General features: G+C 49.6%; 1 protein-coding gene across 1 annotated transcript in view; it reads right to left on the reverse strand.

The window, feature by feature from the left end:
• Positions 1 to 17,665, reverse strand: part of Asap3 (ArfGAP with SH3 domain, ankyrin repeat and PH domain 3) — a 40,559-nt gene that overhangs the window by 13,324 nt on the left and 9,570 nt on the right. The window contains exons 2-5 of the mRNA XM_038334722.1: positions 4,478 to 4,550; positions 4,251 to 4,396; positions 3,595 to 3,669; positions 2,556 to 2,605 (exon numbers count right to left, since the gene is read on the reverse strand). Of these exons, the coding sequence (XP_038190650.1) occupies positions 2,556 to 2,605; positions 3,595 to 3,669; positions 4,251 to 4,396; positions 4,478 to 4,550 (344 nt within the window). The remainder of the gene's footprint in view (positions 1 to 2,555; positions 2,606 to 3,594; positions 3,670 to 4,250; positions 4,397 to 4,477; positions 4,551 to 17,665) is intronic.

Consider the following 17,665-nt stretch of genomic DNA (forward strand, 5'->3'; position numbering starts at 1 on the left):
TCTTCTTCTTCTTCTTCTTCTTCTTCTCTTCCTCCTCCTCTTCCTCCTCCTCCTCCTCTTCCTCCTCCTCTTCCTCCTCCTCTTCCTCCTCTTCTTCCTCCTCCTCCTCCTCTTCTTCTTTTTTAGACAGGGTCTCATGCATCCTAGACTAGCCTCAAACTCTATACATAGGGGTAGGTAACCTTGAACTTCTCACTCTTCTGCCTTCTCTTCCTGGAATTACAGGTCTGTACCACGGCCACACCATTTACACTGGGGATTGGATCCAGGGTGCAATAGGCAAGTATTTTCTTCTTCTGTTTTTAATTCTCTCTCTCTCTCTCTCTCTCTCTCTCTCTCTCTCTCTCTCTCTCATTTTTGTTTGTTTGTTTGCTTGCTTTGTTTTATTTTTGTTTCCTCATAAGCAGGGTTTTTCTGTATATCACTGCCAGTCCTGGACCTCGAACTCACAGAGATTCACCTGCCTCTGCCTCCTGAGTGCTGGGATTAAAGGCGTGCGCCACTATATACTGAGCTACACCCCAGTGCTGTTTGTTGTTGTTTATTTACTTGTTTTTGAGACAGGGTCTAATTATGGAGTCCTGGCTGTCCTGAAACTCACTCTGTAGACCAGGCTGGCCTCCAACTCAGAGAGATCAGCCTGCCTCTGCCTCCCACGTACTGGAATTAAAGGTGTGCACCACCAAGCCCAGCTATTGTTGTTGTTACTGAGGCAGCATCTCTCTATGTACCAGGCTGGCTTCAAACTTGCAATCCTTCTGCCTCACCCTCCCAAATGCAAGTATGATAGGTATACATAACCACATCCAGTCTGACAGCATATTTTCTAAGGAAAAATAGTCGATTACACAACAATACAGTTATTTTCATCTCAGTCTTACCAGCATAGTTCACTGTATATAGAAGAAAAAGGTGGAACGATATTACTGTCTCATTTCTGGGGAGGAAAGAGTTTTTCTCCTACGCTTTAGTAGCTTCTCCCCACTTCATCTTGTTTTTGTTTTTTTTTGTTTTTGTTTTTGTTTTTACTTGTTTTTTGTTTTTGTTTTTTCAAGACAGGGTTTCTCTGTGGCTTTGGAGCCTGTCCTGGAGCTAGCTCTGGTAGACCAGGCTGGCCTCGAACTCACAGAGATCCGCCTGCCTCTGCCTCCCGAGTGCTGGGATTAAAGGCGTGCGCCACTATCGCCCGGCCCTTCATCTTGTTTTTTTATTTTTTATTTTTCTGAGACGGAGTCTCATGTATCCCAAGCCGGCCTCAAGCTAGCTATGTGGCAGAAGCTGGCTTTGAAGCTGATCTTCCTGCTCTACTCACACGCTGCAGGGATTACGGGGGCGGGGGGGGGGAGCCACTGCCTTGCTTGTTGTCTGGTTTAACATGGCTTCTGGGGATGGAACTCAGGTCCCTCAGGCTTGCAAGGCGAACACAACTGAGCCATCTCCCCAGCTCCCCAACCTTGTTTTTTAAGTTATGAAATTAGAGTGCCATACATTTTTGTAAAAATAAATAAATAAACAAATAAATAAAAATAAATGAATGAATGAATGAATGAATGAATAAATAAATAAATAAATAAATTGGCCAGATGGTGGCAGCGGTGCACGCCTTTAATCCCAGCACTCAAGAGGCAGAGGCAGGGGATCTCTGTGAGTCTGAGGCCAGCCTGGTCTACAGAACGAGTGCCAGGACAGCCAGGGCTACACAGAGAAACCCTATCTCAAAAAACATAAATAAATAAATAAAATTTCTAACGGAGAACTTTCAGACACTCCCTACAAAGTGACCCTAATACTCTTCTAAACCTTTTTCTTATTTTTCTGTGTGTGTGGGTTATGGGACAGGATCTCACTGTATTGTCCAGGCTGGCCTGAAACTCCTGGGATCAAGTCATCCTCCTTCCTTGCCTCCAGAGTTTTTGGGATTGTATGTATGTAAACTCATACTGAGCAAATTTTCTCTCTCTTTCCCTCTTTTTTTAAACTTCACCATTTTTTTTCTAAATTATATATAAGAAATATATTTTTCTTTAGCAAAATGTAAGCAAGGTCATTTTTACAAGGAAGAATACAGGTTCTAAAACAGGAACCTGAGAGACCTCAAGCAGGCTGCTTAGGAAGGCTGGCCACTGGATGCCACAGACTCCTCTGTCCCGGGGATGGCCCATAGCTGGTGGCAGAGCTGCAGTGTGGCACAAAGGAGGCCTGGGCGTGCCACTGCCTCTCCTCTCTCCTTCTATGGCCAACCCAGTGTCTGCAGCTACTTTCTGCTGCCCAGCTGTGTGACCCTGAGCTAACAGCTTATTCCCTTTGAGCCTTTGGACACTAACACCTCCTTCTCAGGGCTGAGTGACCTTGAGGATGCAATGCCCCTGTCCACATGGGTACTGCAAGGCTAGAAGGTCACTGGGGGGAGCATCCCATGGTCCTTTCACATGGGACTGTCTTGCAGCAGAGCTCCCAGCAGCCAGCCAGGCCTGACCTAGGAGCCAGAGACCCTGAGTGAGACATCCTCAACACAAGCACCCTCTCCTTACGCCCACCCTTCCAAGGTCACTTACACTTTGGCTTCATAGTCTTTCCATGCCTTCTCCAGGTGCTTTTTCGAGTCCTGGGGTTGAAAAAAGAACAAGTTGCCCAAAGGGAACCGTCAGCCCTGGAATAAACAGTACACTCTGTACCTTTAGAGGGACCCCCACTCTTAAGTAATGTTGTCCAGAGCTGTTCTCCAATTGACACCCACTAGCACACACCCAACCAACCCTCTTCCTGAGGCTCAGCCCACCTCAACTTCTCCCCAGAGTTGCCAAGAACCAGCCAGGTGTGGTGGGTTCTAGCCTGGGGCGCAGTTGACCTCCGGGCTCTGCTCTGAGTTTTGTCATGGGCCAAGCAGGATGAGGCAGGGAGATAAAGGTCAGATACCACCCCTATTTTATCCTAACCAATTTACCCCGCTGGATATGAGGCCACCCTCTTACCAGGGAGAATACACACACACAAACTGGTTGAGACGTCTCCCTAAGGTCACACAGCAAACCAGTAGGCCACAGCTGACTCCTGGCCTGGCCAGCCTGGGCCAGATGCCTGAGCCTGAGCCAGCCCAGCTACCCACACCCTTCTAGACAGCCTCAACTTCTTCTGAGGAAAAAAGTCACCAGTCTGGTTTGGGAGGTGCCCATGCTGGTGTCGCTTTGAGATGAGGGCAGTTCCGGCCCCATGCGTTGTGGGGCAGACTGCCCAGGGAGGTGATACTGCCACCCTCCATTCGCAGGACCTCTCTGATGAATCCAGAGCTGCCAGGTTCAGGAGGAACAGCAGCGGGGCATTGGTGACCCTGGGCCTGCACCCTGAATTTCCCTGTCCCAGCAATGGGAAGCACGTGCGGCTCACCTATCCTTTAGTCCCAGAGTAGAGGTGAGGAGTCAGAACTGCAGGCCAAACTCTACACGTGGCATGGAGGCCAGGCCACCAGCTGACCCAGGGGCAGCATGAGGCAGGACTCCCGCGGTGTCAGCCCCTCCCCTTCCACCCAGCCCTTCCTCTGCTCTACCCTCAGCGCTCTACCCTCAGCAGCTCCTTCTCCCCCACACAAACACTCACATGCCGCCCGTCCCTTAGCTGCCCCTTCATTAGACTGTCCAGCGGGAAGGAGACGATGTTGTTCAGATTCTGCACCTGCAAAAAGTTGAGACCCCGCCCCAAGGGGATCAGGGTCCAGGGAGGTACCAGGAGGCAAAGGAGAGCCACGGGAGTGGAAGAGACAGGGAGAGGATGAGATGAAGAGCCAGAGGAGCGCTGGGAGTGCTGAACTCGGTGCCCTCCCCGAACTCCTCTACCCCTGCACGAGACTCATCCTGCCCTGCTGCCAGCCTGCCATTGCTCGTGGGTGAAGCGGAGTAGAGCAGGGGAAAGTGAGACTAGAAATCAGACAAAACTGGGGCAGGATGGGGGGGGGGGGGGATGACGACTGTGAGCCCAGCATTCAGAAGGCTGAGGCGGGAGTGGAACCAGCCTCAAAACAAAACCGGAACGATGTGCCAGATCTGTACAGAAGCTTCAGCGCAGGGGTGGTCAGAGACCAAGAGGCACAACTGACTCATCCTGGTCAGCTCTGAAGACAGAGGCTGGATTCAGGCTGGAGAGATGGCTCTGTGGCTAAGGGCACTTGCTGCTCTTGCAGAAGACCCTGGGTTCAGCTCCCAGAAACAAACTGCTGGATTTGCCCTGAGTCGGGCAAGAAGAAGCAGGAGCCTCACCAGGTTCTTGAAGAGTGCAGCCACTTCACGGGTGAACACAGCCAAGTTCAGGAAGCCTGTGGACAGCTCGTGGCTGTTCTGGGACAGGTGACTATTCCCCAAGGCCTCCACAGCCTCTCGGTAATGTTCCTCATTTTCCACATGGCCTGCAGACAAGGAAAGGCTCTCATAGATGACTGCAGGCCCGGCCAGGTCCTAGGCCCCAGACCTCAGGCAGGCTCACTCACCAAGGCCAGAGCTGTGGATGGCCCGCACAGCCTTCTTGATCCTCTGCAAGATAGCCTGGTCTCCTTCCAGGACCTAAAGGCAAGGTGTACAAGGTCAGTGGGGCCAAGTAAGAGGGCCTTGACTTCAGAATTCCACCCTCCAAACACACACAGACACACAGACAAGTTTTGCTGTCCTCTGAACTCCTCCCTGGGCTCCCCCATTCTAAGCATAAGGTGGCTACCTTCTTCTGCCTGATAATTCTGCCTGACCACACAGAAGCCACTCAAGAAGACTACAGACTTTCTCACCCAACTTACAGCCAGTCAGCTTGCCACATAAACCTAGAGATTCAAAGATGTATGACACAGGACAGCCACCAGGTTAGGGTTGGAACTTTGACTCAACCTAACCAAGTCTCCTTTTTAAAATTTTTTTAAAAAAGATTTTATTTACTAAGTATAGTGTTCTACCTGCATGTATGCCTTCATGACAGAAGAGGGCACCAGATTCCATTATAGATGATTGTGAGCCACCATGTGGTTGCTGGGAATTGAACTCAGGACCTCTGGAAGAGCAGCCAGTGCTCTTAACCTCTGAGCCATCTCTCCAGCACCTCCCTTTTTAAAAGATATTTATTTATTATGTATACAGTGTTCTGCTTGCATGTATGCCTGCAGGCCAGAAGAGGCACCAGATCTCATTATGGATGGTTGTGAGCCACCATGTGGTTCCTGGGAATTGAACTCAGGACCTCTGGAAGAGCAGTCAGTGCTTTTAATCTCTGACATCTCTCTAGTCCCCACCAAGACTTCTTAAGCTATGGGTCACATAACTGAGTGTGAGGACCACAAGTGATTTGGCAACAGTAAAATTTTTCTAAAGATACGATCACCAAACATTAATTCAAAATCAAACACAATGAGCCTGAGATGCCTCTGGCAGGGCTCACCCATGCTGTACAAAGCAACTTCACTGCAGCCCTGGTTCTGAACACACAACACCAGCCCCTTACACTGTTTGCCATACCACCACACAGTATCAGCAAGTGCAGCCCTGAACACCTTGGTGTACGCTTGAGACTCCTGTAAGGAACTACAGGATTTTTGTTGTATATACAAAGCTTTCTGTTCTTACAGAAACACAGCTGCTTGATTATAGGAAACAAAGATGAAATATTCTCTAATTATTCCTCAGCATGGATCAAATTAGTCCTGTCTGGGACCTGGAGGGATGGCTCAGTAGTTACAGTTACGAGCACACAGCGCTCTCAGGGAGCACCCAAGCTCAGCTCTCACCATTCACAGTGGGAGGCTCCCAGCCAACTATCTAACTCCAGCTCCAGGGTATCCAGTACCCTCTTCTGGCCTCCACAGGTACCCTCTCACATGTGGTAGATGCACACATCCACATATACATAAATGAAAACAGAATAACATCTTGGGCTGGGCATGCTGGCCTATACCTTTAATCCCAGCACTTGGGAGGCAGAGGCAGGCAGATCTCTGTGAATTTAAGGCCAGCCAGGTCTACAGATCAAGTTCCAGGACAGAAACAGCCAGGGCGACTGAGAGAAACCCTGTCTTGAAAAAAAAAAACAATAAATAAATAAATGCTGGGCAGTGGTGGCATACACCTTTAATCTCAGCCCTTGGGAAGCAGAGGTAGGTGGATCTCTGTGAATTTGAGGCCAGCCCGGTTTAATGAGCTAGTTCCAGAACTGCCAGAGTTAGACAGAGAAACCCTGTTTTGAAAAACAAAATAAAAATGGAAAAAGAGCTGGGCGGTGGTGGTGCACGCCTTTAATCCCAGCACTCGGGAGGCAGAGGCAGGCGTATCTCTGAGTTCGAGGCCAGCCTGGTCTACAAGAGCTAGTTCCAGGAGAGACTCTAGAAACTACAGGGAGGGCTGGAGAGATAGCTCAGTGGTTAAGAGCATTGCCTGCTCTTCCAAAGGTCCTGAGTTCAATTCCCAGCAACCACATGGTGGCTCACAACCATTTATAATGAGGTCTGGTGCCCTCTTCTGGCCTGCAAACATACACACAGACAGAATATTGTATACATAATAAATAAATAAATATTTTTTAAAAAAAGGAAACTACAGGGAAACCCTGTCTCGAAAAACCAAAAAAAAAAAAAAATGGAAAAAGAAAAATATTATGGGGGATTTCTGAGAGCAGCCCGAGAAGGGACGGTTTTGGAAAAAGGCAGAGGGGCTTCCAGGACCCTGTAATGACAGCAGTGAATCAGGACCTGAGGTTCTGGCCCCCAGCATCTGCCACACAGGTTCCCATGTGTGCTCAGTGCTCCCCTGATTTCATGCTTCAGGCCACACACACAGAGGTAGGTGGACATCACCATGACCATTGTATGGGTGAAAACAAAGAAAGATGTCAGATCATGCAGTCACAAACAGGGGCAGAGTTAGTCCAGGACGGGCCAAATCCACACAATCCAAAAGTCTATATCAAGTTGACCCGCCAGAGTCAGGGGCATGGCTTTGACTCATGGACTAAAACCACCTCTGAACCTCAATCCGAACGCCACTATCCCCATCAGTCTATTCTCCGACTCCTTGAACGTAGGGGAGGAACCAGAAAGGAAAGAGAGGACCTGGCTAAAGAAAGCAAAGTTGGGGCTGAAGAGATAGATGGCTCAGTGGTTAAGAGCACTGCTTGCTCTTCCAGAGGACCGGGGTTCAATTCCCAGCACCCACATGGCAGTTCATAATCTCTGTAACTACAGTTCTTGGGGATCCAACGCCCTCACATAGACATTCATGCAGGTGAAACAAAGATGTATATAAAATAAAAATTATTAATTTTGAAAAAAAGAAAGCAGAGTTGGTGGCAGTCTTGGATCCCCTATTCCTAACGCCCCAATTCCTTGGATCCCCAATTCCTAACACCCCCAAGTCTGTTCTGCAGAAAAGAGAATAGAAGGGTCTGGAGGACCCTGGAGCAGATTCCAGGACGGGGAGACACAGACATCAATGCAAACGGGACATTACCAACCAGGAAGAGTTTCTTCCAAAGGGAAAGAACGCTCTACCACTTGAGGACTTCAGTGCTAAGGAGGCCGAGGCCCTGGATCCCAAATCAGAACCTTATGGGCAGGTGCTGTCAAAATGGTGAAGGTCCCTGTGTACAGGCCGGATGACCAGAGTTAGATCCCAGGGTCCTGTCCACAAGGTGACAGGAGAGAACTGAGTCCCCAGAGTGGTCCTCTGACCTCTGCACGTGTGCTGAAATACGTGCATTTTCATGAATGTGCACACGCAAACGCACACGCACATGCACACACTTGCAGACACACTGGAATAAACATAAATGAAATTTAAGAACTGGTAGACAACTGGATTTCTTTTGACACTAAGAGTCAGTGCTTCTATGCAAAAACCTAAATACACACTGGTCAAAGACGGAGGAAACCCAGCACATAAGAGATGTTTCTGAACTTGGGAAACCCAGGGGAGTCCTTCAGGCAGCCTGGCCTATCCAGCCCAAGAAAAGGCCTGAATTCCAACCATTGGCTATGTCCTTTGTGCCCCTCACCCACTCAATCCTCCCCCCACAGACACACACACACACACACACACACACACACACACACACAAATACACCACTCTGGCTATTGGCCTATGCAAAAGACCATAGATGGCAGTACCAGGCCATGCCCAGATGCCCTGTCTAGGAAGGCTTTCTGCCTGCACCTCTTCTTGGGTCAGGATGCATCAATAGTACCCATTCTTCATCCTGGTGGCTCTGCAGTGCCAGCTGTGGTCACCATGGCAACCCAGCAAAGGGGCAGAACTACTAGCAGTAAGGCCCTGGGAACTGCAGATTATATTTCACTATTAGACATTCCCTCCTTTGGACCATCACAGACACCATTTTTGTACCTCCAGCGACCTTTACGGCTATCGCCAGTCAACATCAGCAGTTTCTCACTGCCCCTAGGTTTGTCGTTCTGCTGAGATGACCCTCCAGGTACCCTCCACCTGGAAAGCCCTGCTATAGCGTACAGCTGAAGCAGGAGGTGGACCACTTGCTTTGCTCTCGACCATGGGGATGCCTCCAGAGAGACCAAGCCACAGAATGTTAGAGCCAATCATTAGCTGTAACATTATAGACTGAAAAAAATCTAAAGCCCAGAGGCTTTTCTTCTCTAGTTCTAACTGAAAATGCAAACAGACCAAGGGAGAGATCCGAACCAGAACCCACAAAGGAGCTAGGGAGATGACTAGGTGGGTAAAGGGATTTGCTATGGAGACGAATGAACTGAGCTCTGTAGTGAGGAGGTGAGCAGGCCTGCTTTTTGTCCTACCTGGCTCCCGCATGGCTAGCTTAAAACCCGAGATAACAACACACAAACTGTATTCATTTAAACACTGCCTAGCCCATTAGTTTCAGCCTCTTATTAGCTAATTCTCACATCTTGCTTTAACCCATATTTAGTAATGTGTGTAGCACCACGAGGTGGTATCTTACTGGGAAAGATTCAGCATGTCTGACCTGGTGGCTGGCTCCATGGCGTCTGACCCAGAGAGGAGAGGCATGGTGATTGCCTAACTTCCCTTCTTCCCAGCATTCTGTTCCGTCTACTCCACCTATCTAAATCCTGCCCTATCAAAAAGCCAAGGCAGTTTCTTTATTAACCAACGAGAGTCCTCCATCAGAGCTCCTCCTAGCCTGGGACCAGCGTGTGGTAGAGGGAGAGAACCGATTCAGTCAAGTTGACCTCTGACTTCCACACGTGCCCTATACCATGCATGAGTGTGCACATATGCATATGTATGCAAACATAACATAAATACATGTAAATTTAAAAATAAGAAGAAAGCAAATCAGCCATGAGTGGTGCATGCCTGTAACCTCAGCCAGAGGCAGGTGGACACCCCCACTCCCCACCCCTCTCACCTCCACCCCCACCCCTGTGAATTTGACGACATCCTGCTCCAGGCCAGCCAGAGCTACACATAACACTTTGTCTCAAAACAAAGCAAAAACCAGATAGATATTTTTTTTCTTTCAAGACAGGGTTTCTCTGTTTAACCCTGGCTGTCCTGGAACTCACTCCATAGACCAGGTTGGCCTCTAACTCAGAGGTCTGCCTGCCTCTGCCACCCAGTGATAGGATTAAAGATGTGCCTGGTTCACTATTCATAAGAAAGCACAGTACACAGAATGTAAGCACCCTGCCCCACACTCTAATTCTGATGAGGCCATCGAGAAGGGTGTTTGTTTGCTGCTCTCCTTCTGGCAGATGAGTCAGGAAAGTTGCCTAAGCTCACACGGCGCCAATGGCTACATCTCATTCCCTCTCATTACCAGTGACCTAGACCCTGCAGGTACACAGACTGCGACCAGCACATCTGGAGTTACATTTACCAACTTGAAAAGCTCTCACATGCTGCCAGCAAGATCTAGAAAGAAGGAAAAGGGTCCCATAATCTCATTTGCTCTCTCTTCTAGAACTGTGTATGGCTTTTTTGTCCAAAAAGCCCAGATCTCTTTCCAAGCATTCCTGGGTTCTGGGCCCCTCCCAGCCTTTCCCAGATCTCTAACTGTTGTGGGGAGGTCGTGGAAACCTTGCTGCTCAAAATGAACTCTGGGAGGTGGTGAATTCCGACTCCTTTGATCTTAGACTGATGTTCACAGGGAAGATTAAATTACATGTTCCAGATATGAAACATGGTCATTAGAGCAGGTTATTTGAATGCCCAAACCAAATTACACTAAACACATTGAGTAAATAATGTAGAAACTCCAAGCAAACAGTCCCAGAAGAAGTCGAGAGAGAGAGAGAGAGAGAGAGAGAGAGAGAGAGAGAGAGAGAGAGAGGAAGGAATAGAGAAAAGGATTTTTGTTTGTTTGTTTGTTTGTGTTTGTTTTGAGACAGAGTTTCTTCTCTGAGTAGCCTTGACTGTCCTAGAACTCACTCTGTGGACCAGGCTGGCCCTAAACTCAGGGATCCACCTGCCTCTGCCTCCTAAATGCTGGGATTAAAGGTGTGCACCACCACTGCCTGGATTTGAGATGAGGGGAAATTTTAAACTTTTTTTTTTCAGTGCTGGGGATCCAACCAGGGTCTTGAGCATGCTAAGGAAGTGTTTTACCCTGGAGCTACATCCTCAGTCCTAGAGAGGACATCTCAAGAGTCTTTAAAATACATATCAACAAATGACATTACATGAACTTTATTTGAGCCCTGATATTTCTAAAGATGTATTTCTTGTGTATATGGACGCTTTGCCTGATCACCATTTGCATGCAGTATATAAGGGGGCATTTAATCCTCTGCAATCAGAGTTACAGAGGGCTGTGAGCTACCATGTAGGTAAGGGGAATTGAATCTGGGTCCTCTGGAAGAACATCTCTCCAGCCCGAGCCTGATTCTTAAAAATGAACTGTCACTGGGTATGATGACACACATCTATAACCTCTGAACTTGGGAAACTGAGGCAGGAGGATGAAGTTCCTTATCAAGGTGAGTTCCAGGCCAGTTTGGGCCAAACAGTGAAAGCTGGTCTCAAAGAGCAACTGGGGGCTGAGAAATAGCCCGATCAGTAAAGTACTCATCTCACAAGGGCGAGGGTCGGAGTTCGGATCCCCAGAGCCCATGTAAACAGCTGAGCGGGAGTGGGCAAAAGGACACAAAAAGCACAATCTGCTTAAATATACCATAAGGGAAGTCAAGTGGAGAGGCACATGCCTTTAATCTCAGCACTTGGGAGACAGAGGCAGGAGAATCTCTGTGAGTTTGGGGCCACCCTGGGCTATACGGTGAGTCTAGGACAGCCAGAGCTACATAGTGAGACCCTGTCTCAAAAACAACTATATATCATACCATTATAATGTGTATACATATAGTGTAAATATAATGTATATTATAATGGTATCATATATCATAGTTTTTTGGCTTTTTTTTTTCCGAGGCAGGGTTTCTCTGTAGCTTTAGAACCTGTCCTGGAACTCACTTTGTAGACCAGGCTGGCCTTGAACTCACAGAGATCTGCCTGCCTCTGTCTCCTGAGTGCTGGGATTAAAGGTGTGTGCCACCACCGCCCGATTTACAGTTGCTTTTTCATTGATATTGATATTGATATTGATATATTCACACATTATAGTGGTACCTAACACATTATATGCCATTTACAATTTTTAATAAAAGCTGAGTATGGTAGTGCATGCCTGTAATCTTGGGGTAGTGAGATGGGAGGTGAAGACAGATCCCTGAAATCTGATAGGACAGCCAGACCGACCTACATGGTGAAGTTACAGGCCAATGAGAGACTCTGCCTCAAACTAAAGGAAGACCCCGAGGATCAACACCCAAGGTTATCCTCCGACCTCCACACATGTCATGTGTGTGCATACCATCATAAGGACGTGTTTGCTCATACATATCCACATATAAAAATAAAAGGTCTTAGGACATTTACTAGAACACCAAGTAATTGATAATTTAGGAATAATATTGCTAATATTTGGGGGGCAAAGACAGTAATGTAGTTACAGAAATAGCATCCTTACTGCTTAGAGAGGCATACCCACTACTGAAGAATGAAATAGAAAGATGGGGTTTGTTTCAAAATAAGAGAGATCCTGGCATGGTGGCATCTGTACTCCCAGAACTTAAAAATAGCGGCAGTCGGATCAGGAATCCAAAGCTACTGTTGAGTATGTAGTGTCTTTGAGGCCAGGCTGGACTACATGAGACCCTGTCTCAAGAAAAACAAACCAAAGAAAACAGAAGACAAACCAAAATAGGCGAGAGTTGGAGCCAGGCATGGAGCCACACATCACTGATTGCAGCCCTCGTGAAGCAGCGGCAGCCTGGCCTACACAGCAAGACCCAGGTCACCCAGGACTGCATATGAGCCCCTGTCTTAGAGAGAGAAGGGGTAGGCAGGAGATGTAGGCCAGAGAGTAGTAGCAAGGGGTGGATGGAGTTTGCCAACTTGATGCTTCTGTGAATGTTTTGAGTTTCCCCTGAAAAGGAAAAGTTTGGGGGCTGGAGAGATGGCTCAGCAGTTAAGAGGACTGGCTGCTCTCCCAAAGGACCCAGGTTCAATCCCCAGCACCTAAATGGCAGTTCACAGCTGTCTGTGACTCCAGTTCTAGGGGACCCGACACCCTCCCTCATACAGACATACATGCAGGCAAAACACCAATGCACTAAAAATAAATTTAAAGAGAAGGGAAAATTGGGGGCTGAAAGGTGAAAGAATAAGACATCGGTGAGTAAGCTAAGAGTAGGCCGGGAAAGTTCTACAGAGCAAATAAATTAAAGAAGACAAAAGGGTTCTTGCAGCAGCAGCAGCAAAGCTGAGGGCTGCGGGAGTAACCCGAAACTGGCTAGGCCACTTTGGCGCTGTGCAATGAGCCAGCCCCTTTCAGCTTTCAATAAGACAGAATGGAGTCTGGGAGATTCTGGGGCCCAGGCCTGGTGGGAGGGTCCCAGGGGAGACAGGGAGGAAAAGAGACAGCACTTGATAGAGACGACGGTAAGTCACAGAGTGCAAGGCAGAGAGAAGAGATTGCTTTATCCCGGGCCTAACTCTTCTCAGGCCTGGCGACTCTTAGCAAGTCCCTAGACCCTCTGGGTCGCCAGCTTCCCCCACACAATGGTCTCAACCATTCCCTTCTCACTGAAGATGGAACTAACTGCCTAAAGCTGCACCTGCGGTTTGTGTGTGAGTGAGCTAGGCCGGCCATATTGGATACTAATTTTGCTCCTGATCCAGCAGATTCCCAAGAGAAACTCAGAGCCTAATGAGACCCTGCCTGGGTGGCTGGCACAGGCAGAGAGGGAAAGGGTGGGCCTGGAAACTTAGCCAGCCTCCTACTTCTGGGGTAACCCCAGCTTAGCTCCACCACAAAGGGTTGACTGAGAGTCCCTGGAAAACTGACCTGGGTTCACCTCTGTCGTGATGAGTGCCTGCTGTCCTCTAGGCACAATCTAGGGATGGAGGATGAGACTGTCCCTCCATCGGGTGCTCTGGTGTAAAGACAGAACATCTGGGGAGGGAGGATGAGTCTCTCCCTGTCTCTGGTGTTTGCAGCTTAGGTAAAGACCAAACACCAGTGAGGAGGTGCCTGCTGAGGGCTTAGGATGCTTGGCAAACTCAGGGTCAGAGCACAGAGCAGCCCTGGACCCTCCCAGGGAAAGGGATGCATCTTGAGACCCCAAAATAAGAAGCCACAGGCCCAGCAAAGTAAGAGAAGATGATTTTATGGAGGGTGGGGCACCCCTGCCAGGTATACCTGAGCAACAGCCTGAGGTGCCCAGCACTCACAGGGCCGGGGAGGGAGCTGCACAGTGAGGACCACTGGGAGGATGCACTGAACGGCAGTGAGTGACATGCTCGCTCGCCCCTCACTGCAAGCCGGCCTTTATTCCCGGCACCAAGGCTACTCTGTATCTCCTATGGAGTCCTTTTCCCAAATGCAGGTTTTGTAAATGAGGAAACTATGGTGGAGCTGGAAGTTATGGCATGTGCCCAAAGAAGGGCTAGATTCCCGGCAGACAGGCGGATTCGGGGACCAAGCTTTACCAAAACCCTAGGTTTTACCCTACAAATCATGGAGCGCCTAGAGGGCAGCTGCAGCCCACTTCCAGATAGGAGACAGGGAGGTCAGCTGTGTCCCTGGGGCAGTACAGGATGACAGGAGTACAGCCAGCGCTGGCCTAGAGCAGATTACCCAACAGGAAGGACGTAAATTCCAAACTAGCTCCAGAGCCTGCACCACTGTAAAACTGCCTACTGCTCTGCTTGAGGGTTGCTGGCTTCGGGGCAGGGCCTTGCTAGCTCCCTCACACCACACCGTAGGTCGTCATTAGCCTCCCGGTTTCACAGAGCACGGAGGGAGACAGTGAGCTCAAGGTCTCTTACTGCCCTGCGCCAGCAAACCATGAGGCAAACCCAAGGGGTAGGAGCCCCTGCCATCTTTCTTTTTCTCTTCTTCCTTCCATCTCCTTTTGGGGGGGGAGGGGAGGAAGGCCTTTTGTAGCTTAGGGGTGACCTTGAACTTTACCTCCAGAGCAAACCCAGGTTTCATGCATGGGAGGAAAGGACCCTACTGGGCCTTCTCTCTAGCCCTCTCCTCTATCCTCCCCTCCAGCTCCTCCCCTTCTCGCTGTCTCTTTTGAGTCCGAGTCTTTCTTACACTAGAACCCAGACTAGCTGCACACTCATAGCAATCCTCCTGCCTCAGCCCTTCACATTCTGCGATTATAAGCATGTGCCACCATACCCCCACAGTTGATTTCCCGATCATCTTTTCTAAAGAGCATCAACTCCTCTAACAGAGATGTCTTCAGGGGCAACACAGGAGCACAGAGCGACCAGCCTCCCAGAACACATACATGTTCAACACTGCATGAGCCAGTGACTTGGACCGGAGGCTGGAGGGGGTAGGAAGAGGCACTGAGGTTCTGGCCTGCCCTCTCTGTGTACCCCGAGAAGGCTCCTTCTCCTCCTGAACTTCAATTTCCTCATCTACAGTTTAGATCTGACAGATGGGAGTTCTTAAGCCCACTCCAAGGGATGCCTGGAACTCAGAGCTGAGTTCGTGATGCTCTGCAAGGCTGCTCCAGGCTGGCCAGCCTCAGACACACATGCCCACCAGGGACTTCACCCAGTGTCCCTGTGTCCTGCTGAGCAGTCAGAAGGTGCTCAAGGAGAGCAGGGTTCAACCCCCCTGTCTCGCACAGCCCTATGGGAGCCAGGCCTGGCCGGTAGAGTGGTTTTGCCCAGTCTCCCCCATGCCTGGGCCTCACATTTCGGAGCCCCTCATCTGGAATGAAGAAGCTGGGCGGTGACAGGGAAGACTCCTGCTGGCTCTGCCATTTATTATTTCAGGATTCTGGTTGCCTTCCTTCCTGCAAGAACGGAGCCTGGAGCCCGAGCCGGCTGCCGTGTGCCCCTGTGCACCCCAAGTGGGGCCTCTGTGGATGGTTCCCAGCCTGGGCAGCAGGCCAGCCTGGCCAGCTCAGTCCCTCCACTGCCCCTTGAGGGGTAGCTGGAGGCGGAGAGGAAGAGGGGCTGCAGGAAGGGAGCCACACCCTCCCCCACATGGAGGCCTCAACAAACCCCAAGTTTCCTGGCTGGGATTTTCCTCAGGAGACTTCTCGGCAGCGATGAGCTAAGAGAGCAAGAACTTTGCTGGACCGATGGCTGAAGATTCCCGAAGATTCCCAGCCGACCCCTGGCTGCCAGCCCTGGATTCCACCCAGTCGAGAGAGAAAGCCTGGCCTGCTGGACAGAAAAGCAAGAGATCTGGAGCCTGGAGCCCTCTGGCCTCGACTGGTAGTCAGGACAACACCCACCCCCTGCTCTTCACCATGAGCCCCTCTGGCACCAGCTATGGTGCCCCTAGCAATTTCCTGACCATACTGAGCTGTATCCAGTCACCTCAGCTGCTCCCTCTGCCTGGAGGACTCTTCCTCCTGCTGGAAAGAATCGTCTTTCCTGAGTCAGGAGGAGGGTCACCTCAATGCCCACCACGGCAGAACTGACCTGCCCCGGCTTTGGACATTCAGTGCCAGCTACAGGCTTTTATCAGAGCCCTTACCGTCCTGTGTTCATACATGTGACCTTGGGGGTGAGACTAGACACGTGTGGAAGGGAGTGTGTGCCCAGGTGGAGGCCAAGGAAGGGCACCGGATGCCCCATTCTCTCACTCTCTGCTGTATTCCTTTGAGACAGGGCCTCTTAACTGAATCTGGAGGGAGGCTGGCAGCCAGTAAGTCTGGGCAAGGTCTCTGTCTCTGAGTCCTGCAGTGCTGTGTAACAGGCACTGGAGTGACCACGCTCAGCTTTTTATATGGCTGCTGGGATTCGAACTCGGGTCCTCATGCTTGTGCAGCAAACGCTCTTACCCACTGAGCCATCTTTCTAGCCCCCTCCATTGCTTTCGTATATGCATCACCCACCACAGGGATGTTCATTAATACCTATGGAATGAATGAGCGAATGAATTAATTAGTTAGTTAGGTAGTTAATGTTATCAAGGCCCCACAGGAACACAAAAAGGCAGCAGGGACTAAGAACTGTGACAGTATGATGGCCAAGCTCGGGGTCCAGTCCTCTTAGCTGTGTGACCTAACCTCTCTGAGCCTCCACTTCCCCTGTTGTCAAGTGAGATAATAATGGCTCTTCTCTCAAGGCACTGAACCCTTCAGCATTTAAGCGACTGTCCTGGGTTGCTGTCCATAGGGAGGGTTTCCTAACGGCTATCATTGTCCCGTAGCTGCTTTTTCAATATCCCCAGGCTTCCCTGGAAAACCACCTAGAGCCCTAAATGAAACAAAACAAGAACAACAACAAACACTGGAGCCTCCCTTGAGGCCCCAAAGACCCTGGGGACGGCATGAGGAGCCAGGCATCCCCAGCAGAGTGAGTAGGAGCTCAGCTCTGGGCCAGTTTCCCAGGTACAGATCCTGGCTCTGCCACTTCCTGCTGGTAGAGTAGCCAGATTTAGCAAAGATAAATAAATCCACAACACTCAGCTGGATCCCCAAGTCAGACAACTGATGAACAACTCGGCGGGGTGAAGTACGGCTCAGATACTGCAAGGACATCCTGCATGTTACCTGGCAACACGCTTGCTAGGGTACTTTATCTCCCCACCACCCCAGCTCTAGAAGGTTCCTTCCGTGGGGAATCATGGAAAGTGAGTCTGTGGACAACACTTTCCACACCGCCTGATCTGTCTGCTAAGCCAGGCAATGGGACAGGCTTTAAAAGCGCAATGCTAACTGTAAGAAGCCAGACAGAAGGACATACACTATAGGGGTCCACCTTTGAAAAACGTCCAGAACAGGCGAATACAGAAACACAAAGTAGCTACTCAGTACAGGGCTCCTTCCTGGGGTGATGTGCTCGAGAATTTGACAGTGGTGATGGCTGTACAACACTGAATGTACTAAAGATCACCAAATTATAGGCTTTGAAATGGCAGTGTTTGCCTAACATGTAAGGTCTTCACTCAACCTTCCAGTACTATACGTAATAAAGAATGAATAAATAAATACATTTAAAATGATATGTGTGTGTGTGAGACCCTTGATGTGGGTGCTGGGAACCAAATGCAGGTTCCTTTGGAAGAAAGTTCTCTCTCTCTCTCTCTCTCTCTCTCTCTCTCTCTCTCTCTCTCTCTCTCTCTCTCTCTCTCTCTCCAGTTTTTCAAGACAGGGTTC

This window comes from Arvicola amphibius, chromosome 6 (genome assembly GCF_903992535.2).
Source record: "Arvicola amphibius chromosome 6, mArvAmp1.2, whole genome shotgun sequence".
NCBI lineage: Eukaryota > Metazoa > Chordata > Mammalia > Rodentia > Cricetidae > Arvicola > Arvicola amphibius.